The sequence below is a fragment of the Crassostrea angulata genome, chromosome 7, assembly GCF_025612915.1.
Source record: "Crassostrea angulata isolate pt1a10 chromosome 7, ASM2561291v2, whole genome shotgun sequence".
NCBI lineage: Eukaryota > Metazoa > Mollusca > Bivalvia > Ostreida > Ostreidae > Magallana > Magallana angulata.
Genome location: NC_069117.1, coordinates 13,131,270 through 13,155,489, shown reverse-complemented (window position 1 = coordinate 13,155,489; position 24,220 = coordinate 13,131,270). Strand labels below are relative to the sequence as shown.

At 33.8% G+C, this 24,220-nt stretch overlaps 4 protein-coding genes across 8 annotated transcripts; all 4 read left to right on the top strand.

Moving 5' to 3' along the window:
* The first annotated feature begins 131 nt into the window (after positions 1–131).
* Positions 132–5,409, top strand: LOC128155727 (uncharacterized). 2 transcript variants are annotated; one of them, XM_052817575.1, is made up of 8 exons: positions 132–771; positions 1,336–1,561; positions 2,628–2,837; positions 3,191–3,381; positions 3,934–4,105; positions 4,378–4,479; positions 4,680–4,790; positions 4,881–5,409. In XM_052817575.1, the coding sequence occupies exons 2-8, from the start codon at positions 1,358–1,360 to the stop codon at positions 5,169–5,171; spliced, it is 1,281 nt and encodes a 426-aa protein (XP_052673535.1). In that variant the 5' UTR covers positions 132–771; positions 1,336–1,357; the 3' UTR covers positions 5,172–5,409. The 2 variants fall into 2 exon arrangements, with proteins under 2 accessions (XP_052673535.1, XP_052673536.1); XM_052817576.1 differs by having other exon boundaries at positions 759–894.
* An 871-nt stretch (positions 5,410–6,280) lies between these two features.
* LOC128191756 (uncharacterized) lies at positions 6,281–10,798 on the top strand. The gene is made up of 8 exons (XM_052864010.1): positions 6,281–6,457; positions 6,626–6,819; positions 7,250–7,384; positions 7,946–8,205; positions 8,618–8,819; positions 9,569–9,661; positions 9,941–10,036; positions 10,277–10,798. Exons 2-8 carry the CDS (start codon positions 6,673–6,675, stop codon positions 10,556–10,558), a joined length of 1,215 nt encoding a protein of 404 aa, XP_052719970.1. The 5' UTR covers positions 6,281–6,457; positions 6,626–6,672; the 3' UTR covers positions 10,559–10,798.
* A 169-nt stretch (positions 10,799–10,967) lies between these two features.
* Positions 10,968–14,968, top strand: LOC128191757 (uncharacterized). 4 transcript variants are annotated; one of them, XM_052864011.1, is made up of 7 exons: positions 11,331–11,559; positions 11,667–11,724; positions 11,842–11,949; positions 12,632–12,853; positions 13,098–13,181; positions 13,275–13,370; positions 13,580–14,968. In XM_052864011.1, the coding sequence occupies exons 4-7, from the start codon at positions 12,668–12,670 to the stop codon at positions 14,330–14,332; spliced, it is 1,119 nt and encodes a 372-aa protein (XP_052719971.1). In that variant the 5' UTR covers positions 11,331–11,559; positions 11,667–11,724; positions 11,842–11,949; positions 12,632–12,667; the 3' UTR covers positions 14,333–14,968. The 4 variants fall into 4 exon arrangements, with proteins under 4 accessions (XP_052719975.1, XP_052719974.1, XP_052719971.1 ...); XM_052864015.1 differs by lacking the exons at positions 11,331–11,559; positions 11,842–11,949 and adding an exon at positions 10,968–11,266; XM_052864014.1 differs by lacking the exon at positions 11,842–11,949 and having other exon boundaries at positions 11,330–11,559.
* A 2,630-nt stretch (positions 14,969–17,598) lies between these two features.
* On the top strand, positions 17,599–24,164 carry LOC128191755 (uncharacterized). Its single transcript, XM_052864009.1, has 6 exons — positions 17,599–17,741; positions 18,835–18,944; positions 19,162–19,360; positions 19,468–19,539; positions 19,629–19,721; positions 22,228–24,164. The coding sequence occupies exons 1-6, from the start codon at positions 17,712–17,714 to the stop codon at positions 22,723–22,725; spliced, it is 1,002 nt and encodes a 333-aa protein (XP_052719969.1). The 5' UTR covers positions 17,599–17,711; the 3' UTR covers positions 22,726–24,164.
* Positions 24,165–24,220: the final 56 nt, after the last annotated feature.

Genomic DNA, 24,220 nt, shown 5'->3' with positions numbered 1-24,220 from the left:
AATGTCCACAATAAATACCTTAACGATCCTTATTGTAGCAATCAACTTTTAAAAAACTAGCATGGCATGAGTCCATAGTGTATATGTCTGTCTTTGACAGATGTGATACGATCAGGGTTAACAAAAAAACCCCTAGGTCCAACTTACAGCTTGGTCCAACTTAACGTCTGCACAGATCGTTCTGGAAATGTTATTTCTGTGTAAGAATTTAAAAACGAGCAGCAACACACTCTTAAGGTAGTTATGTATTCGTGTATTTAATTTCCTGCAATTTTCAATGACAAACGTGTTTCCTTTAAGGCACTGCTAGTGAAATTAATGTGCCAGCAACTCGTTTAAAGCACATTTATATTCTTTGTTATTATGTAGGAAATCAATTTCCCTGTGATTTATCAAGAAATTCATTTAACCTTCTATTTTCATTACTGCATGGTTACCAAGAAGCACACAATCCCGAGAAACATTGTCCATGCACGGACAGGGAAAGCTTTCGTAGTGTATCCGAGGTTTTACTCCAGGTCACTGCAGGCAAACAAAGGCCTCATACAAATATTTATAGAGATCTTATCAACCAGCCATGCTCAGTTCTTCTAATTATTGACGTCCACCGGATTCCCTTTTTTCTCTTGGTCTATTTAAACCACAAGAAGATCATATTTTGTTTGGAAATCCGAAGATATATATTCTGTGACCCCCTGAGAGAAGCAATCCGTTGAACTGTTACTATTTAAATGATATCTGCTTCAAAATAGCTGTGACTGTCACGCCACGGTAAGTCTTGAGCAATGGGGAATTGATAGTTCATCTGATTTAACCTATTTGGATGTGTCTTTGTGTATTGATTTTATTCAAATGATCAATAGAATTCAAGGATTACTTTTTATCCAGTTATTGGTAAGTCAAATTTCATCGCCATATTACATCTAGTCAATCTAAAGAACCCATATATGTATGCGTCCTAAATTTTAATTCGTTTTCAGCTGGGAACTCATATTTCTAAAGGCCCAAACGTATATGTTAAGAGGGTGATATATTTGATAAATCGGGCTGAATTTTCAAACAATTTTCTAAGGTCTGGACGTTATCTAGAACAAATTCTCACGAATCTTTTTGCTTGCCAAAATGATAGATAAAGAGGTAACGTTTTTAGCAAAGTAAATATTTCTCCTATTGATTCAAAAAAATCTTTCAAAGGTAACACTTTATTAAAACTCAAAAGCGATCTAATCGTCTTACATAAGAGAGTATTTAGTTAGAGCTTTAGTCTTCGATCAATGTTAAAGTATCAATGACTGGCTAGAACTGTTTTAATTAGTTTTTTCTCTTCATTCGCAGTCCTGTGGGTAACTTATGAGAGATGCATAAAACCGTTACTTCTACGACAAAGCGGGCACCGGATCTTAACTTGCCCTCCCTGAAGACCCATGCCCGGAGCAACATTCAAAAGACTCTCCAAGAAATTGAAGGATACGTATCAAAAGAGGAACTAGAGGCGGCCAAACTGGAATACGTGGGGCTGGTGCAAGCTGAGCAGCTTCTCAAAGAACGGTATCCACAACTGGTGAGTCCATTTACATTTAATATAGTGTCTGTTTGCGAGTTTGATTTGTGTAGATTCAGTACATAAACAATGGTGAAATGATCAATTTTGTTTCAATCACTTGTTTACATATCATTGAAATATAATGAGTGTGCTTCTGCATGCACATTAGGCAAATGACGAATTGGGTTGTATATATATCATTCAGTGCTACAAAACTGATCAGACGGTTTTTTTAACACCCACTGAGAACTACAATTGACTTTCCATTTTTTTAATTACATATATATGGACGCGTCAAAGTGAAAACTTTAAAAGCTTAAACACCAATTCCCTTACAAAACATTTATAGCAAGGTCCGAAAATGAATTAAACCTTGCACGCGAAGTCCCATTCACGTTGTTTTCCTTTATACTATATGAAAATATTTACTCGAGATGTATAATAAACTTTAAATCAATTCTACTTTATTTTATATTTTAACCATGCCGCTTTTAACCACTTATAGAATTTGACATTTAATCACTCTCTTGAATGAACAGTGCATTAATGATCGAGAAATTCTGTTGACAGAAAACTCTAGTGTTTCAAGCTTAAACAGCTTGGTTGAATTCGAATACAAGTTCCTTCGATTTTTCAGATAATAAAGTTTGCCTTATATATTCAAAACATACGAAGCTCTATTTTTGCAATCACTTTATTTCTGGAGTGAAATAAATATAAACTTTGTAAACAATGTGTCTTTTATGATTTTTTAGATAGTTACACATATTTGGTTTCTAAACCAAAGGAATTGTAAAACTTGCATGTCATTGGCCAAACCCTGTTTCAAATGAGTCTACACCTAAATGTGTTAATGTATTGAAGAGTTTTCAAACGAGAAATTTTGATTTAATATTCTAAAAAAAATTGAATACTAGTGACAAAACCTTTCATACAGCAGAAAATTACCTTCCTATGGTTTGCAATAGATTACACTTTATTTTTTATGCGTGCTTTTGAAACTGCACTTTAAAGCTTTTATTGTGCTACTGATAAAATCACGTTTTAAAACCTCAAAATAACTCTCTCTGTTTTGTTATTTAAGTACCAAGATGTTTTGATATCTGGAATTGTGGAAACGCAGAAAAGCGCCCGCCATGGTCCGGAAACCGGCGCAAAAAGCAGACTGAAGGAAGTATTGATGGTGGCATGCCGGGAGCCGAGCATCAATAAATACACTTCCGGTACATCTCTGTACGAATATAATTCATTGAAACGCTCTGAGAAAATGCTGATGGGTATGCAGAATAAGGCGGTTAGTATGCATGTAGCTATTACTTCAGCTTACTTCGTCCTTATTCGTCTAACAGCTGATTATGATCTATGAAAAAATTCTGATTTTGACTCACAGTATTATGAATGAATCAGTGTTCAATATATGGATAGCCTTCAATATGATAGAAGATTTACCATTGAATTGAAAGAAAAGAATGAGTTTGGACTATATTTCTAAATTATGGACGTATCGTCACACCATCTTTACGCACCATATTTAAATATAAAGAAAACATTTTTTTCTTAATTTTTTATATTATAATAATTATGCTGAATACAGAACTTACTTACATCGAAACAATTGTAATACCGATACCTGCTCCCTTTTACCAGGAGTTACCACAAAGGTATCAGCCCAAGAGGATGACCATCATGGAAGTATCCCCCCGCGGTAAGCACAGTAAGAAGACGTCCCGTGGGGACTCCACCCAGAGGTCGGTGGCCGGGTCCTCCATCAGCGAGTTTGAAGACGTACTGAGGACGGTGGAATTCCAGCAGTCCAAGATAGACCAGCTCACCAAACGGTATTGTTTGATCCATTTGGTTTATAATTTACCCTTTATTTTGAATCAGAGGGAAAAAACCCATTGTATATGGAAAGAACCATTTTAACAAGTCCTTGGACTTTCAGTAGGACGTTATTATCTATTTCTTGCATCCAAATAGGTTAAAAATGGCGCTGGTTTCAAGTGAAATGCGTATATGTAGTCTTAGCTCAAAGGTCAGACAAATCTTGATGATTTTAAAGAGCCATTGCTGAGTGGCCAGCAATGAAATAAACAGGCCTACGTCAAATTGCTGTTTGACACAACTGTTCGAAATGTACATAAAATCCAAGCTCTTGTTAAAACGGTTTTAGGATGAAAGTACTCAAGTTAGAATGTTATGAATTGCAGAATTCAGAGTGTAAATACACCGTTATGTTGTATTTTTGGGATGTTAACGTAATGTTACAAAAATATAAATTTACTTCGCACCAGTCCTACCGGTATTAAAATCAACCTTCTCCATTCACTTTCATTGTTGCGACAATCAAAATGAAAAGAACATGTGAAGCTTTGATTTTCCTTTTGTAGACTCGGTGGCGGACCAGAGGAAGACGATACAACACTCAGTAGGGCACTTAAAATCACCAAGCGATTCAAAGACTTCCGGGACAAGGAGTACGCAGGCGCGTACCATGAGATGAGCCTATGGAACCAAGGCAAAGACACTGAAATCATGTATAACCTCATGCGGATAATACGGGTAAATCACTGGTCCATATTTTAAACAATTTCTTGTCATATCTAGTACATATAAAACTTTCTTATTATACTTCAGTGAAATTTATATCAAATAATAAAGCAATATATTAAATGTGAATGCCATTGAATGTAGGTCACTAAATGACAATTTTGACATTAGGTCGCAGCTTATTGATTGGACCATTTCAGAATGATTTATTTAACGTATTGAATTCATACACTGAATTGTAAGATTTAGAGCCAATCTTCTATAAAAATGTACTTGACTTTCAGTACGCCTATTCTTACTGCCAGACGGCTGCATACGGGCAACTCTTGGACTTAACCACAACCTCAGCAGTGCCACTACTGCAGCCCATTAAACTTCCGTATCTGGTAAAACATAAATACATTCTTGATTTTTGTCTTCATGCGCACAATTTACTTATCACTGTATTTTTCATTTCTGTTTAAGTTTGAACATCTTAAAAATTACGAACAGTTTAAAACTTAATGTTTTGATGAATGAAAAATTGCTACAGTAACTATGACAACTTATTCCTGGTCAATGGATATGAGAATGATTTATGTTACAGGAAAATTCGCCAACACGAGAGCAACGATTAATGCTATCATCAAAGGGAATGAAATACGTCAAGGGATTGCGACAAGAAGTGGCTACCATGTCTGTACCTCAACTTTGCAAGGTAGACAACTCGTTATATCTCAATTACAAAAGTCAGAGTTTGCTTTCCTTATCTCGGTCTTACTTGTGACCAATGCTTCTCTCCTTGTAGAAATTTAAAGAAACAACAATAGAGAGAGATTTCCGATGGGATCATACAAAGCTTCCCATTGTTCTTAGTGACTACATCGACAAATGTATAGAGATTTTGTGGTTAATGTGTGTACAAGACCCACCAATGGCGCTTACTTGGCCGTCAGAGGGAGACAGAGTTGACACGGATAAATACGAGTTTTACTCTGATAGCGGCAGATATGTGTCCATGTGTGTCTGGCCTGCAGTTCTGTTACAAGACCGAGGAAAGGTTTTATGTAAAGGATCCATTATTGCAGCGAAAAGATGAAATATCTATAGATGATCTATTAACTAGGAATGTATATTTGTAAATGTTATTATTATTAATATATATAATGTAGACTCGCACATGTACGCACCTAAAAACCTTTTATCTGGTTCTGCATCTACATGTATGACACAGACTGTGATACCATATACTAGATTCCTCCCCATGTTGCAAGTAGCATAATTTGTAAACTAGGTGGTGTGTATTTTCATCATTTCATCATTTGTTATGCCTTTTTGTTAATTCTTGAAATAAATTCAGTATAATGGAAAAGTTATATTTTTGTTTTTCTTGCATAAACATTTCGTTATATTCAGTCCTTTCACTCAGTTTATACTAGGATAAACGATATACATTGCATTACCTAAGTTAGACAACTGTATTATATAAATTCTGCCAAACGAGAATTTCCCTCTGTGCATTTTACGCTTTTATTTTTATCTAATTTGAGTATGAATTCATAAGCCATTAGGTTCATTGAATTTTGTTTAAGAAGAAAAAATAATGAATTGAAAAATAGTTAACATAATACGTCATGCGGATTGATCATACATTTTTCGCACAATTCATTGAGACGATAACAAAATATTGATACGAAGGACAAGGATAAGAAAATATATCAGCCCCTGAAATACTGAATACACGCACATCTTGAATTTTCTACTCATTAAGGATTTATCTAATAACCTATACGTGCATGAAAAATTAGATAAACAATATACAGATGTCACACTACTGACTTATATCTACGATCATTTTTGTTTTTTTGTTTTTTTTTGCAACGCACATCGGTATATTTACTGATGTGTATAAAGTAAATAAACGCGGGAGATTAATTACAATCAAATGGATCATTGGAATTTACCTAAAGAACAGGACATTCTTGGACAATTTGTGAAAATGATTGCGAATTTCAAAAGACTAGTATAGCTTAATTTAAAGTGAGGGAAACTCAAAAGGGGGAGTTATTGGTTGGTCTTGGATCAAATTTAATTTGATTTTTCACATCTGCTATTTATCTGTACACAAATATTGAACTGTGTACAAGTCTTTATGGTGCTAATCTCCAATGGATCAAGGCAATCAGGTCCATTTAAATGCACAGCGTGGAATCACAGACAAGAATTCCTAATCAAGCCACGGCATATATCAATTAAATCAATGATCAGAAACAATGTTACCATACCTGGAAAGATTCCGTCGACAGGTAACTTAATACCTGTCTGCTTTGTACAGACAGGAATATAAGACCATTGCAGGTCAGGTCGGGATTTAAGACGAATAAGGTAAGATTTGACCTCTTGACGCTCTACTATTTGTTAGCAAACAATACAAAAGTTCTGTACATAAACAAATTAATGATTTACAAAATACGGAAAGCAATAGCAAATATGTATATATGTACATGTTCTGTACATAATGATTATCTTATCCTCCATTTAACGTTCATACAGACGACAAAAGTTGTAAAGAGAGGATAAAAAATAAAATGATGTAAAAGATGGCCAAACCCGAACGGGCCCTACAAGAGGTTGTGGGGATTGTGGCTCACAAGAAGTATCACCTGTTGAGCAGGGAAAATATTCAAAATGCCAGAACGGAGCTAAATTATCTCCTGAAAGGAGTAATTGGAGCTGGAGCTGATAATGTAAGTCTCTCTCTCTCTCTCTCTCTCTCTCTCTCTCTCTCTAATAATTATTTAGATTGAAGGTTCCAACCGAGATTGGTCTTGTTGCTGAAAGTAAACAAACCTTTAGGTCTCCGGTGACCAATGTCATTGGATTACCTGAATAGAGATTGCTGTACTTTTAAACATGCAAATATATGATGGTTTAAATCGCCAAAGGCTTATTGAAATTACATGAACAACAGACATAAAGATGTGAATATATAAAAAGATGTTTTGAATTATGTAATTTACATGTTTTGAATAATATAATAATGAATCTGATGTGAGGCATTTATTTCACAGTATAAATACATGGCCAAATTCGACTGATCCAAGTTCTCGTACAAAGAAATTTGACATTGGTTAATTGTGATTACGACGAGCTATAAACATCTCAATGTTTTTGTAGGTGGAGTCGCTGAGAGCTGCCCTGGACGCGGCAGAAAGCAAGGACTGGGACAAGCTTGACCGGGTGTTAGTGGACGCCCAGATCGACTACACCACTCTGATGAGGGCCCTGGGCAAGGGCTACAGACAGACTCCCGTAAGTCCAGTTACGATCTAAAGAATACGCTTCCCAATTCTAAAGTAATCCCTAAATAATCAAGACCGGTAGTTGAGAATAACAGGTCAACTTTTGTAGTTTACGTTTGTACACGTCAATATACACAAACAATGGTGAATTTTAAAGCAACATGGGTAATCCCATGGCTTAATGCTTAAAAGCATTGCACATGTCTTGAGGTGATATAGGACATCTCTCGATATTAATATAGATATAAGTGCATTATAACTGAAATACTTTCACCGATTTAGAATTTTTAAATTTTAAAACCAAAAATTAGCTTTTAAAAATATTTGGAGAGGTAAAAATTGTAAAAGCCCAAGAGGGAACCCTCTTTCCAACTGCGCTACGCTGTCAGGTAACAATAATGGAAGAAAAACTTCTTCTATAATTACACTTTATTTTGTTGCTTATTTCGAAAAACACGTCACAACATGGAAGTGTCCCATACCACCTTAAAGTAGATATTGTATTGGAACCCTAACTGTGAACAATAATTCCATATTTATAAGTTTCCGTTTGGTTTATGTCTACTTTAAGAGAACCGTCGAAAGTAAGAGGTTCGCTGGAATTCACGATTTGCGGGATGTTCCAAGAGATCTTAACAGTCTGTCCAGAGCTTCCAAGATGTTCGTGATCGCTGAAAAAACAGAGGTAGATGACCTTCTGGAGGGGATACCTGAGAGGTTTGTGGACGAGGACGAGAAGGAAGAGCTGGAACAGCCGGAGACTGCCCGCCAGACGGACCAGTCCAAACTCATAGAGCAGCAGCAGAAGGAGATCGATGAGCTCAAGACCAGGTAGCATGCCGTGAATTTCTACAAGAAAATTCGGATTAAAATTTTCATGCAGACAGCTACAACTTTCAACCCCTCCTTAATCCTTAACTTTCCCTTGTCACACGTACATTTTGTACATTGTAACAAAGATACCTTGTGCTACATATGCATGACCTTCTTCAATTATACCTGTATTTATTCCTGTATCTGTCACATTAGATAAGAAAAGCAAACATGTTTTACGATAAAATAAATAAATTAGTAAGTAAAGTAATTAAAACTTTTGAATACATTTGACGCGTATGCATATACTTTCTTGATACTGCCATATGTATATTGTTATTCACATATGGATTACATGTTAAATTCCAAATATGAATGATCAGTCATTAGGTTCTATAACTCAATAAAATATTACGTACACTTAACATAGATTGAGTAAAGTGGCAGGAGAAAAGCTGACGGAGAACCACCCAATGACAGTTGACCTTAGCGACACAAACAGACCCACAAACCTGGCTGACCGGTTCTCCGAGCTCTACGACAACGAGTGGACCAAGGCCCTGGACGACCTGAATAAAGTCAAAGAGGAGCACGAGGACGGAAATATCAAACTCCTCGCCGACATCTTGGAGGTATAGTCAAAATCTTTGGAAGCCTGGGTCAATCGCCAACCACCGACAAAGACATTATTTACTCTATTTACAAACTAGGGTACAAATCAATAAAACTGATAAATAAACAAAAACAATTATGTGACAAGCAAAGTGAATTTTATCATTGTAGCTAAGAAACACGCACATGCATTTACACGCGTCTCTACATATTAGTTGATTGAAAATGCATTCAATCCTTTCTTAATCGAGGTAAAGGGAGACATTACTTGGCATCTGGGTATAAAAGTATTTGTTTCCAGACTAATAATAACACAAAATTACAGATGCGAAGTTTTACTGGGTTTTTATATTTCATAAAAAAAGTATTCTGTATGTTTGTATATTTTCTATGCACGCCAATCATTTTGCATTAAACCGAATGTTCCAAAATGTTTCGAGACATTTTAGTTCAAAAATAAACTCTCAGCTGATGTATTAATTTGACTGATGTGATGAGTTGAAATCTTGGAGACTTTCTCCATTCATGGGCGACTTTCGAGTCTTGTACATTGTAATTAGAAAGTTGATCCGTTTACAGGTAACTTACTTTTCTAACAGGCGACTTTTCAGTACTGTAGTTTAGATACTTGCTCCCTTTTCAGGCGTCTTTCTAGTACTATAACTAAAGATATTTCTTTTACAGGCGACTTCCAGTACAGTTATAAAGACTTTTTTTTATTTACAGGCGACTTTCAAGTGCTGTAATTAGAGAATTGCTTCTTTTACAGGCGACTTTTCAGTACTGTAAAAAACTGTCAATGGACCAGTTCCAAGATTTGTGGGAGAAAACAATATTCCCAATGAAGTCAGTACCAGAGTGGGTGTGTATCTAAATCATTTTGATTAAATATCCAAAAGGTATAAATCTTAAAATCTTTGACGCGGGCCTGTCTGTTCCTTGACAACCCTTGAATAAAAAAATTCAGAGGGAAAAATTCAATATTAAAACATGATATACAGGTGAATAAACTAAACAATAAGATTTTTGTCATCATGAGTTGTATTGAAATCGTGTGATAAAAGAAGCCATCTAATCAGATGTTTAAAGGTGTGTCACTCTAAGTTACATAACTTTACGTTGTCTATTTGTCTGTTTTAAGCTTCATGTGTCGAAAGCATTGCAGAAGGAAGCCTCGAAGGGGTTGAAGGCTTTTAGAAAAGATCATGGTGTGTTGAGCGTCCCTTCAATACAAATGGTGAGAATTAATGGAATCAAAATGTCACCGCAGTGAAAATATCTGAAGGCACATTTCCTTATTGCAAACTTGACATAACGTTTGACTCCTTATATGAAAATACTTCATGCAAATGTTTTTGTGTTTTTACGTTTGGTTTTGTTACAAGTAAATAATACGTTATTTTATTCATGATTGTACATCTTCACGTTTTAAATAATACTTTTTCTCTTGATTTTTGTCGATATCTCTTTTTTACAGATATTCACAAGAAAACATCTGGCCATTATGATTGACCGAGACTTGCACTCGGACAGTTTGATAAAATATGCTAATAAGTGCATAGAGTTATGCTGGCTTTTCAACATCCAGGATCCGCCCCTGTGTTTGTTGTGGGCCCGCGAGGGACAGAGGGTGTCCGAGCATTTAAGACTTTACACTGTTCAGGGAAAAACGGTCTCGTTCAATGTGTGGCCGTCATTGCTTCTACATGAGGGCGGTCCGTTGTTGAAGAGAGGCGTTGTTCAACCATATAGCAATTAAAACTCGTGTAAAACTACAACACATTCTTCATAGAGAATCTGCCATGACAACCATATTTCATAATCTTGCCAAAATTGATCATATTGTCATTTATGAATATGTTACATGTATATAATAATTGTTGCGTTATTATGACTTTTGTACATGTGTATATGTGTATGCTTGCAAATGTACATGATTATAATGGGTCATGCAACATGTAAAACGACGCATGTAAAATAAAAGGTACTAGATATATATTGTTTCTTTTTATAAATATAAAGGTTCAAATATTTTAATCTCATGGTGTCTGTTTATCCATTCAATGCATGAATGACCTAAATGTTTGCGCTCTAACCGTCAGATTATTCAAGTCAAATGTTATCTTTGTAAAACACTATCACTACCCCGTTATGCGGAGGTGGTGCAGATTAAAGTATGCACACTGCTGATAATATATATTTTTTTTGGAATTGTGACATTTTACATGATATGTTGGAACTTAAAGGGTGAACAGAAAAAAATCCTGACGTCGTCGAAGTATTTTAAAATATTTCTTTCTGACAGGAAGTAATAATACCCAGAAATTCCTGGTTAGATTGTAAAACGCAAGTCAAATCAAAGAGAGTCTCTAGGAGGGAAGTTAATTTCCGATCAGTGGGCGGTCAAGACGAGGGTACTAACCGATCACCTTTTGCCAGAGACGAAAAGACAACTGAAGTCTCCAAGGCAAGTACATTGTATTCTTCTTCTCTTCTTGTGCAATGGGCAAGACAGTTGCGTGCAAAACACCGTAATAGATAGATTATGCAAAGGGACTGTGTGTGAATATATTATAGATATGAAAGATACGGAAAAGTCGTAAGAATTAATGAAGACGCATCACATAATTTATAATAAGATATTAATATGTGCCCAGGAATGCATTAGTCGATCGTCAAGCTATTTTCACCACGGAAACAATGTAGTGCTAATTACTTCACGTGACGGTCCGACAATTAGTACAATAGGAAATAGCCCAGGTAAAAACTGAATTTCTGCTTAAGATGTTAGATATGTATCTACAGGCTTGAAGCGATATTTTCACCTGTCAATGCTAGTTATAAGTAAAACACATCTTTATCAATAGGTCAGCGATCTTCAACGTGGACGCCAGTTAGAGGTGTAAAAATCAGTATACCTGTCAGGTGAGAACAGAAAAGGTTTTGAATTTATTACGATTTACAACCTGCTGGATTTACATTTGTGAGTGCAAATAGACGTTGTATATAAATGTCCTTTACTTGATGTTATGGTCTTTTTAGAGACGACCTGGAACGGTTGTAAAAGGACAGAGTTATATATACACCGAGGACTATACGAGGACAGACGACAGACAATGATAAGACGTGAGCAGACGACATATGATAAAGGTAAAGATTAATATTGAAGTATTGTCTATGACTCTGTCTCATTGGTGCTGATCATCTGGCAATTCAATATGACAGTTTCACTAATTGGAATTTTATGCATATATCCTTTTAGAAATTAAGCCTGCAAATGTTTTTTCTCGGTCATATGGAAGGTCGTCTTCTTTTGAATGTTATGCAAAAGAAAAATCCCAACTGTGCCAAATGAATTAAATCCCTATCAAGTTACGTAGAAAAATTGCAAAATTATTATTTTCAATAGCTCTTCCATATCAATGGCATTGTATTTAACTATAACATAATGTTTGATCTTGTCGCTGAGTTTTGTGCTCAGATATTATTACATTCATACAATGTATGTATCATTCTAATTTGCCGTTCCACTTACATGTATCGTGTACAACCCTTCAAGCTATCATGTAAAAAATCAAGACGCATGTTTATTCACGTGTCTAACCATTTATACATCATATCAACTTGCTTTTGATGGTTAGGTAAAAAAAAATAGCATTATTATCAGGGACTTGCATACATCAGTTTATCGATCCCCTTGATAGCAGGTCGAGTTTCATCAATTGTATAAATAAATTGTAGACTCATTTGTATCTCGTTCCAAATAGCAAGAAGAAAGAAATCGTCTGGGAACGTATATTTGCTATTGAAGTACATGTATATTCAATTTCAGATTAAAAAGTGACAAGGAAAAGAAGTGAAAATTTTAATGGAGGGGCGTTGTGCTATCTCGGATCTAAGTGATCCAATCAGACCTCAAAAAGTGTCGGAGATGTTCAACGAATTGTACGACAACCAGTGGACGGAAGCCTTTGAATGGCTGGTCTCTCAGGCCAAGACGGCAGACGATCGGAGCGACCGAGTCGTCACAAAACAGCTGCTGGACATTTTGATGGTATATGACATCATGTACTATATGTACATGTACCTGTATCTGTATAGAATTGTCCTCTATAACTCTTAATGAGTTCATTAATTGTATTCTATTCCACGCTTTTCTTTTTTGTAAAAAAAAAAGCAAACAAACGAAACATACTTTTTTCGAATTTGTAAATCCGGGTGAATAATATTGTTATGTTTGAAATAACACATTCAATTTCGTTAATTTTTCAATCTCTATTGTTTGTTTCCGTGTAAAGGATTGTCACAAGTATTGCAGTCGAGAAGCAGAAGCACAGAGGAAAAGCATCATGGCTGCCTTAACATTCGACTCTGGAAATCAGGTTTAACTCTCTCTCTCTCTCTCTCTCTCTCTCTCTCTCTCTCTCTCTCATATTATTAGAACGTCGTAACATGAATAATCTGGTTAATTACAGGTAGACCAAGCCACGATGCTGGCACAAGACACAAGAAGAAAACTCAGTGATTTTATCAAAAGCGTGGCCCCAGAATTAGTGTCATTCCTAAAGCGTGTAGGTATATCACACATATTATACATGAAGGTTAAGATCATTAATCCCTCCATCGGAAAAAATAACCTAAATATTCTATAGAATCCTCACAATAGTCGCTCTGCATTAAACAGTGCATTGGGATTTTAAAACGTTGACATCAATTGAAACACATAACTGTTGTTGTATAGATATGTTATCTCATGTTCCACATGTATTGTGATTTGCAGAAATATTCTTCAAAGGTGGTTAATACGGCCTTCAGAAATTACCAGGACCGATGTCTCGAATGTTGTTGGTATGCTTGCATCCAGACTCCTCCCCTCCATCTTAGTACAGATTTCACATTGTTTGACGATGATTGTCACAGAGGGTATCAGACTCCCGGAGATTTGGTCGATTATGTCGTCTGGCCTGCAATATATATAGAACGTAACGGGGCTTTGTTGAGCAAAGCTGTCGTTGAAAGTTGCAATGAAAAGAAAAGTGCTAAAGACGAAAATGCAGTCACAGTAGATAAAATGTCGTTACCTAAGCAAGAGCTTAATAATAACACTTCTGCTGCTCCATCTTTGTCATCAGAGAATGATGTTGAAAGAAAACATGTGGCTAGAATTCAGATTGGTTCCAACGGTTCCGGGACCGAACCCACAGTAACAATATCTAACAACGCTTCAAGCTCAAACTCAACATACGGACGGCAATTCAGTTTTACAGCAGAAGACTTGGAAAGTAAAAAGTCCGAGTTAAGAGAAACAAAGACTTTTGAAGCTAAACCTGAAAGCAGACAAGAAAAGAAAGAACTGGCAAACTTGCTTGATAGAAGTCTATCTAGCCAAGAACCGATGTTACAAAGGACACCTTCTGCTGTCTTAGACGTTTCTGCCGAGGAACTAGAGGATAGAAAATCAACATTGAAAGAAACCAAGACCCCGGATACTAGGCAGCAACCAAAAGAAATCGGCTCATTCAACTTTGGTTAATTATGTTCTTTAGATACTTTATCTGTAGAGTGTTTATGGTTCAATAACATCATTGATGTAAACTGCATATTGAACACATACATTATTATTAACGTGATTGAACATTGTACATTGTGACATACTGGAGCAATTTCGAACAAATGTACCGGAAGTCGTCAAAAGCTACAAACTTTAAGATAAAACGAATTTGATGAACGAAAACTCTTAACTATATATTGGTTTTTTATACGCAACTCGAATTGGATATTAAAGAAGATGGGGGAATAAGATAGCGCAAATGCCCATTTAGTTTAGTCGTAAAATACAAATTTAAATTCTAATTTTCCCCCCAACTTAATATACTTGATAATGTTATAATACAAGTTTACAGATTGGGAAGCACAATTTATAACTATATTTAGTTTTGAATATCTTTTATTATAATATATAACAAACGAGAAGAAAAAAATAAATTCTAAAGTTTTGGTGGTATCAAACCCACAACCATAAAACCCGAGCCCTATTATGTTACCTTATGTCTGTTGCTCTAACAACTGAGCCATTTCAGTCACAACAAGCTATATACGACTTCAACTACGAATGTATGGACTTGTATTATTTTTCTAAAACGTTCAATTGTTAGTATGCAATACGACATTTTTCAAAGTAAAGTGGGTCACCTTCCACGTTTTCGTTGATTGAAATCGGTATGATTTCCTTTAAATCGTATATAACTATGACAAAAATATGGAGCTCAGACCCACTCTATAAAAGAAAAGGCATTAATTGTCAAAGTTCTAAAAATGACAATGTGGAGGTTTTGATACGCACACGCCAGTTTAAATCAACGTATTCCAAATATTTTACATATTTAAGGGTTATAAATCGATGATTTGATTAATATACATTGTTTTCAATAATTTAGAAAAAAAAAATGAGATTTGTTGATATTTTGATTTTATAGCGTCTTATCTATCCTCAAATAGGCAATTTGCACGCCTTATTTACCCATTTTCTTTTTTGTTGTTGTTGATTATATAAAATATAAATGTTGACATATTAACACATTACATATAGTTTTTTTAGCACACGACAGGTGCACGTGTCACCTTTGTTTATCTGATTCAATATTACGGCTTTTAAATAAAAAGAGACAGTTTATCAAAATGCAAAATATAAAAAAAAAACATATTGCAGAATTAATTGACAATTTAAGAAATAATAGCAAAGTTTTGTAAGTTATCTTTTTAATTTATAAATAAAATTTGCATCTTTTTGACCAGTTGAAATCACGTGAGTTTTGCTGAGTGCTGGTTATGAAATTCCTTTAATTATCACATAATCATTTGAATACTGCTATAGAGCTACAAATTTCATGCTTAAATGTTCATTTGTAATCAGCGATAAAGAAGGTCCGTTATACAAGCATAATTATTCTTTTGTGATAGTTTTACCATCATCATATCATAAGGGGAAAACTAAAGGCGGAGAATAATATTATTATCAACTATATTTATGTTTACATGTACCGCAGTAATTTTGTTTTCATTATATAAACTATAAAAAAAATATGATTTGAGATACTAGTAATGAATATTTTGTAAAAGATCACCAACTCTATTGTGAACATTCGAACAAAGAAAAATTAATCTAGAAAGACAAGTGGGCAGTTTCTTATAGTTATATAATCTAAAATACTTTAGATCTAACAGCATGACATTATATTGTCCCTTATGAATATACTTAAACAATAAATTACTTTCTTTGTTGATTCATTCGGGATATGAATTTAGCGACATCGCAGAAAAAATACATGTATAACCTGCGTTATAGCGGGTTATGTAAATTTTTTCTGCATTGATCGCTACCTTTATAACCCGAATGAATCATCAAATTAAAGAAAGCATTTTATTGTTTATAATAACATCTTTCTTTTAGCTAATTGATAAATTGATTATGAAAAGTAAGTAAAATTCACTTAATTACTGTCAATGTACGTAAGTACGTTAGCTAAAATAAACAGCCAAAACCGTCTCCTGTGAGACTTTGAGTCTGACATCGTCATGATTATTTCGTGCAATCCGTGATTTTTTCTAGGTCGCTGTAGGTTTGGACAAATCAATAAACAGGGTCTAAAACTAACAGATATATTGCTATTTAGACCCTCAAGTCAAAATGTTTTCTTCTAAAATAATTGTATCGCATAGCACCCTAACTCCGTCACTACCCTAACTCCGTCACTTTCGGGAAACTCCTCGCCGTTTGAAATCAAGTGCGATTATGACGTCATTTTTTGCATGTCAAAAATCTTCAATCAAATGTCAACAATTTACAACGGTTAAATTTAAGAATGTGTTCAAACATAACAAAATTACACCCTGTTCATTTTATGCAACAATAATTGCGTGAAATCAGCTAACACCTTTTTACGGGTGCACTAAAATAACGATATTTCTGACATGCGGGCCTATTCGATTATTTACTGTGGTCAGTCATTTTAAGAGAGGTCAAGATGAAACATTTCACATGTAATTTATTTTTTATTACGGTTATTGATACATTTTTTTCAGTCCGCAATAGCGTTAATGCACTACACTGATGATAACGTCAAATCGCTCATGCCGTAATTTTTGCCTTATACAGGGTTACAGATATATACGGTAATTATAGAATATGCTACATTTATTAAAAATGTAATAAATAAATAACATAATCATTGATATATTCATTCTTGATATGATATATTTGAAACATATAAGGACAGAAATCAAATGACATCCATACATTCTGAAAAGGTCGTTGTGATTGTTGTTACAAGGACCAATTTTTTTTTTATTCTGGCGATCATTTCACTTTGATGAAATGATATACAATTTAAATTGTTTACACCGATTTTACTTATTATAACTTGGTCTAGATGCAAGTTGAGTTTAAACTAAATTGTTAATGTGTCTTCATTCCCTGGCGTATCATTGATCATGTGGGTGACGGAGTTAGGTTCATAAGTTATGATAGCACGTGTGATAAACGTCGTTTTCAGAGGGCTTATTTGAATAATATTAAGAATATTTTTGTTAATAATTTTATAAATTATAACATTTCATGTTATATTTAGTGATTGCAAATGATAAAAACCGCAAAAAATAATTTGCAGAGAAACGCGGACTGTTTTTTCCGGTTATGGTGACGGAGTTTGGGTACTCGGGGATACAACATTAAAACATGTACCTGTTCATTCTCCGTGCATTGCCAATTTAATATCGGGCTCGATATACACTAAACTCGACAAAACAGAGAACTGAGAAGTAAATAAATAAAAAAACAAATACCAGTTTATTTTAGACGCTGATTGCGGAAGGCCTACAACTTATACAGGTCGCTTACAGTAAAATTTGCAAAAATGTCCAAGTCAAGAACTGGTAACGATACAGTGAGTAAAGCATGAATATTTTATATCAATGTGTAGGAACCGTTAACGTTATTAACATTAGTATTACTAATGTAACTATTCATATTGGAAAAAAACAAAACAAAACAAAAAACCAACAACCGTGCGCAAAATATATTTTGCAATTTACATGTTTATAAGTCCTTTTATATAGAAGTCCAAGCACACAATGCATCACACAAACAATATTTCCAAAGCATAAGACAATGTAGTACATTACGTAAATTCAGTTTTAACTACTCTGTAAAATGCACTTTCAGTTTGAGACTTATACTGGTAAATAATGGATTGAAATGCCTTTTTACGCTCTCATCACTCGCAGATGCTATTCAAGAAATTCATTCCTTGCATTTTAAACAATTTTACAGCTTTAAAAAAATCAAAATACAAAACAGCTAGCCTCTTACACCTAGCATGAAATTATGAACTGCCATTGATAATTGTTGGTATATTTATCTAAAAATACTACATATTTGAAGCTTGCATCAATCTTCCCAAAGGATTATTGGTATAAGTTTCATACAGTAATATTAATTTTTTTGCACTATAAAACTTAAATCATCATATTAATTGACATAAAAGCATGTACATGTAAGCCTCTAAGTTTGATAAGCAGTAACAGTTCCTTTGATATAACCATTTTTTTTTTTTGAAACCTCATGTTAATTTTGTAAATTGGACTGTTTTTAAAATTAATTCATTATATGTATGTATGAACTAAATAAACCTTTTTTTTTTTTTTAGGATTTTCCACGACATGATCATTCATTCACTAATAACTGAATAAAAATAATATTTCCTCATAATTAAGACGAAATGCCTTTGGCAGACCAGATTAACTTTGAAAATACTGCCTTTTTTCCTTAGTATAATAAACTACTAAAACTGCCAACTTATAGCATGTTTTAAAACAGTATTTAAAAAGATAGTTGTTGAAAATTCAAGCTTCATATGGTACATTTGTACTAGTATATTTGTCTAACATTGTACCATTTTAAGTATCTTTTTGTATGAAATTCATATGAAATTTACATAGAGTTAAAAATCTTACATGTTCATATTCAATATTTTTCAGGGAACCTGCAGGGAAATGGAAGAAAAATCTCCAACTTTGGAAGAAAAATTGGAAAAATATAAAACTGAAAATGAAAAGTTAAAAAATGAAAAGCAGAGTTTGTTATCAAGGTAAGGATGAATTCTGTCACAGACTCACAGTGGTAGATTTTGTTTTAAAATTAATTCATATAAGTCACTTTTTAAATAGTACATGTTTTCAAAACATTTGTTTTCATTTGGTGTAATCTATTATCAAAGGATTCACTTTTTTAATACATGTACATTTTAGATTAAGTCAATTTATTAATACATTTAGATTTGAAGTCACTTTATTAATACATTTTAGATTAAGTCAACTTGCTGGGGTTCAAATGACAGAGAATAACCCAAATGTAACAGATCTGAGTGACATTAATCGTCCCATCAACCTTGGCGAAGATTTCTCTGAGATATATGACAATGAGTATACAGATGTTCTTGTGTATTTAAAAAGAAAATCTGATGATGTTAAAAACATGCAAGACAAGTTGCTGAAAACAGCAGAGGTAAGCTTCAGTTAAAATGATTTGTAGCATATTCCATGAATCTAATAAATCAGGCAATATTTTGATTTTCACCTGAATTACTTTTTTTTTTTTTTTCATATTTTTAGATTTGCCACAAGTTCTGTGAAGACTTTGAAAAGAAGCAGTTTAAAGAGATACTGGGAGTCTTTCACTTACATGTACCAGTGAGATATTTTTTTCTTTCCTTTATAATGGAGATACCTTAAAATACTTCATGTGCATATATTGACAGTATTAATTTTTTCAGGATGATCGACAGTCACTACCTAAAGGTGTTATCAAACATGTGAAAGATTTAAGGACTTCACTTCTTCATAAAACAGAGGGTGATCTTGAAAAGGTGAGAAATAAATCACATTTGAAACTGACTATACATTTAAAAAAAAAAAATCAACTTGATTTTTAGGTCACCTGAGTAAACGTGCGTCGTGCGTTAACAATTTACATTTCTAACTTCTTCTTAAAAACTACAAGGCTGATTGTTACCATTTTTGGTGTGAGGCATCTCTATGGTAAGAGGAATCTAAATTGTGAAATTCATGGCTCTACCATCCCCGGGGCATCACATGTGGGACCAAACATGCAAAAAAAGCCAAGTTTTTAAAAATCTTCTTCTCTACTCCTGCACATGTGAGGAAAAAAATGGTTGCAGAGTTATGAAGTCCATGAAGCCCTCTACTAAAATTGTGAAATTCATGGCCCCTGGGTCAGGGGTTCTGGCTCTAGGGTGGGGTCAATATGGCCATATAGTAAAAATGTATTAAATCTTAGAAAATCTTCTTCTCTACTCCCATATATATTTGTTAAAAACTAAATGCATGAATATGATGTCCATGAAGCCCTCTACACCAAAATTGTGAAATTCATGACCCTTGGGTCAGGGGTTCAGGCTCTAGGGTGGGGCCAATATGACCATATAATAAAAGTGTATTAAATATAAGAAAATCTTCTTCTCTACTCCCATATATATTTGTTAAAAACCAAATGCCTGGTTATAATGTCCATGAGGCTCTCTACCAAAATTGTGAAATTCATGACCCCTGGGTCAGGGGTTCTGGCTCTAGGTGTGGGACCAATATGGCCATATAGTAAAAATGTATTAAATCTTAGAAAATCTTCTTCTCTACTCAGATGCTCGATGCTCCCGTTTTAATATGACATATCATTAAAACGGGAGCATCGAGGATCTGATTTTAATCCGATTGTGTGTTAATGCATATAATGTTTAATTTTTTTTTTCTTTTCTAACACATCTGTATAAAAAACTGACTAGTCTTATAATTATGTTTACCAGGAAGTCCTCTACTGAAATTTTAATTTTCATGTCCCTTGGAGTATGTGTTTTGACTCTAGGACAGGGCCAATATGGATGTATAGGTGTACATGCATATAATATTAAAAAATGATCTTCTTTACTCCCACACACCTGAAAGGAGAACTGAATTCATGATTTTGTAGACCGGATCTTTAAGTTTTTCGCCAAAATTTTAGGTTTCACAGTTCTTTTGAAAGATTTCAGGCAGGGAGGTGGTCATCTACAAATTTATAATTTTTCTACCCCAGAATGAAATTTAATTAATTAAATGCATATATGAGACTCCTCAACAAGTTTGTGTGTGGGTTATTTGCTACTCAGGTGACTGTTAAGGCCAATTGGCCTCTTGTTTGTTATTATGTCTAATAATCAAAACTGTCTGAAAAATAAAAGCGATTAAAATCTGCAAGGATTGCTTCTCACGATTTTATGCGAAAATTAATTCCTCGCATTTAATTAGGAATCTACAGTATTGGTATTAACAGTATAGGGAATATTTTCAAACAGTTTATGGTTTGTAGATCTAATCATTTCAAAATACATGTGCATGTATCTGTTTATACAAGTACAGTGGGGCCTCCGGTATCCGGACATCTATTAATCAAGAAAACTGGAAATTTTTACATGACTTTGTGTCTTATCTACATATTCAAACGTTATTTTAAAACGAATTGTCACATGAATTAATGCCTTGATAGATTAAGTCAAAACCGGAAGTACAGGAAGAAAACAAAATAACATGTTGTCTCATCGGAAGTGCATTCATTTGGTGGATCTTGCAATTTTCTAACTAGTAAACGTTTATTTTATCAATAAAATTGACTTTTTTTAAGAATAGAAAATACTTTTAAAAAATAAACCAATTATTGTGGAAAATGGCACGTCGTTGAAAACAATACGTAGATATAAATGGGCACATATCACACTTGGACATAAAGAATTTAGCTAGATCCGGTTATCATTATAGTTTGGTTGATATTTCATGACAAAATGATAATATTAAGCGGGGTTCTTTATATTTAAAAATGTTCATATCAACGACAACTCTAAAATGTGTTGTTTTTTAGTATGAAAGGCCAAAAAACAAGTATCAACACTGGGAGTCATCGTCTACAAATACATTATCATTCATGACAACAATAGATACATTTCAGATATCTGGACGCTTCACCTATCCGGACGATTGGACTTGGGAACGAAAGCGTCTGGATAACTGAGGCTCCACTGTAATTGCAATATAATTGCCTATAAACTGGAAAGGTTGCAAAACAAATGAATACTTTTTAAAATTTCTGTAGAGTTTTTCAAAACAAAAATTTCACAACCTTCATTACAAGCATTATAGATTCTCTTTTAACAAAATAGTGTCGAAGTTAATAAATATGATAATAGTTAATAAAATTTAAAACGATGATTTAAACAATGTATTTTTTTTTAACAGAAATTTTAGTAATATTATCAGTACATCAATTTACTATGTTTTTCTTTATGGCAATTCTATATTTTCAATTTTTTTTTTTTTTTCATTTAGGAATTTTTTCAGAGTTTGACACCACATCAATTGCAGAATTCCTTACTGGCCTGTAATGATGACAGTGTGAAGAAATACATAAGCAAGTGCCTGTCGTTCTTCTGGAGGGCCTGTATCCAAACACCACCACTGTATTTCGACTTCAATGTAAAACCAGGCACACCTTTTGATAATGCAGTACACAGGAAATGCACAGTGAATGGACCAATGGTTACATACACGGTATGGCCTGTGGCTTATTTACATGAAAAAGGTCCTCTTCTTGTGAAAGGCGTGGTGCAGTGTGAAAAGCAGGAAAAGACACCAGTGGAAGGTGTAAAGCCAAAAGAATCTAAAGATGGCATGAATTTACATACAGGGCAGACATCTTCACCTGGGAAAGCTGTTCAGGTGATTTCTATTAAAACATGTAGTAGAGGCACAGAGCCAACAAAAGAAAAAAATGCAGAGAAAAGTCTAGCATCAAAACCTGAATCTACGTCTAGAGAGAAGAAATGACAACAATCTCGTGATCAGCAGTGATACATTGATTTGTAGCAGATTTAAGAGATGTGGAGTTACATTTATGTTAATACAAGACTTTACCTTCCCATCCAATGAGCCGAAAACAGCATTTACTTTGATATGAGAGAAGTCAATTAAAGATCAGTATTTAAGATTATTTTGTGATATATCTAGCCCTATTAAAAATTTCCTGTTGATATTTTTTGGCAGGCATTGTTTTGATAAAAAAGTCATGTTTTATTGCATGATTCTTTTAAAATTAAAATATCTTCAAATTTTGATGATCTCAAATGAAATTTTGACTTACAATTGTATTAGATCTAATGATAAAATACATACTACATGTAGGTATGACATTTGTATACTGAATGAGTCAAACTTACAACAATATTGTCTCTGAAAAAACGACAAGCTACATGTATATCTAAGAATGAATCTGTCCTAGTGATGTTTCAGGCAGATTGTTTTGTTAGATACAGGGACACAGAATCCACTCAATCTGATGTACTTTGGTTTACATGTTTTAGCCGATCAGTTGATCATTTTAGAGAAGTAAAAAAATACATGTTTCATATTATGATACATGTAATTACACACTTTTGTGATATCCAACTGATATACATGTACATACCGATGTGATTTCCTTTGTGGTGTATGTCTTATTTATGAAATATTTATTGAAACATTTTATGAAAGTCTATTTATTTAAATGTATGCTGCTTAAAAATCTTTTATCAGTGTACGGTTCATTTGTGAATGTTTTATGCTTCTTTTAAATATTTCTAGAGTAGAATTGAAATTTCTTGATAGCTTTTACAAAGTAAAGGCAAATGTTTACGATTGGCGTAGCGGAAAGCTAAGGGTCTTTGCCAAGATGCGAGGTTTTTGGTGCTACTTTTAACAATTGTGGTTAGATAAAAGAATGTATGAATGCATGTTCATGATTTAGCAAATAGCCAAAGTTTTTAAAAGTGAGAAAGGTTTTAATAGTGACGATTTGCACTCCAGACTTGCTTTTGTCAAATATTTCAAAAACTCTGCATGTAAATGATTATGGAATGAAAAGGCAGCAATAGTCCAATAGTATTGTATTTTGTTTTAGAGTGATTGTTTTATGGGAAAGAGTTGAACAAATTAAGTCATAACTATGTGCTTGCTATAATTTAATATTTCTGTTTTTATTTGTAAGAAATTAGTTAAATTCTAACCATAGCCATGAGCGGGTAAATCTAGTATAAATTTGAAACTGAACACTTAAATTGTTTTGATACAGTTATAAGTCAGCTCTGAAAAAGAGTGATACCAGCTTAGTTTAACTACAATCAAAACAAATTGATTACAGATGTACATGTTAGATGATGTTGGAATAGACAAGAAAAGAGAACATATTTTTCGATTTATATTTTAATCACATAAAACATTCATTGATACTCTGGACGCCTTGTTTGTTAAATGAGAATCTACTGAAAAAAATGAAACAAAAACGTAA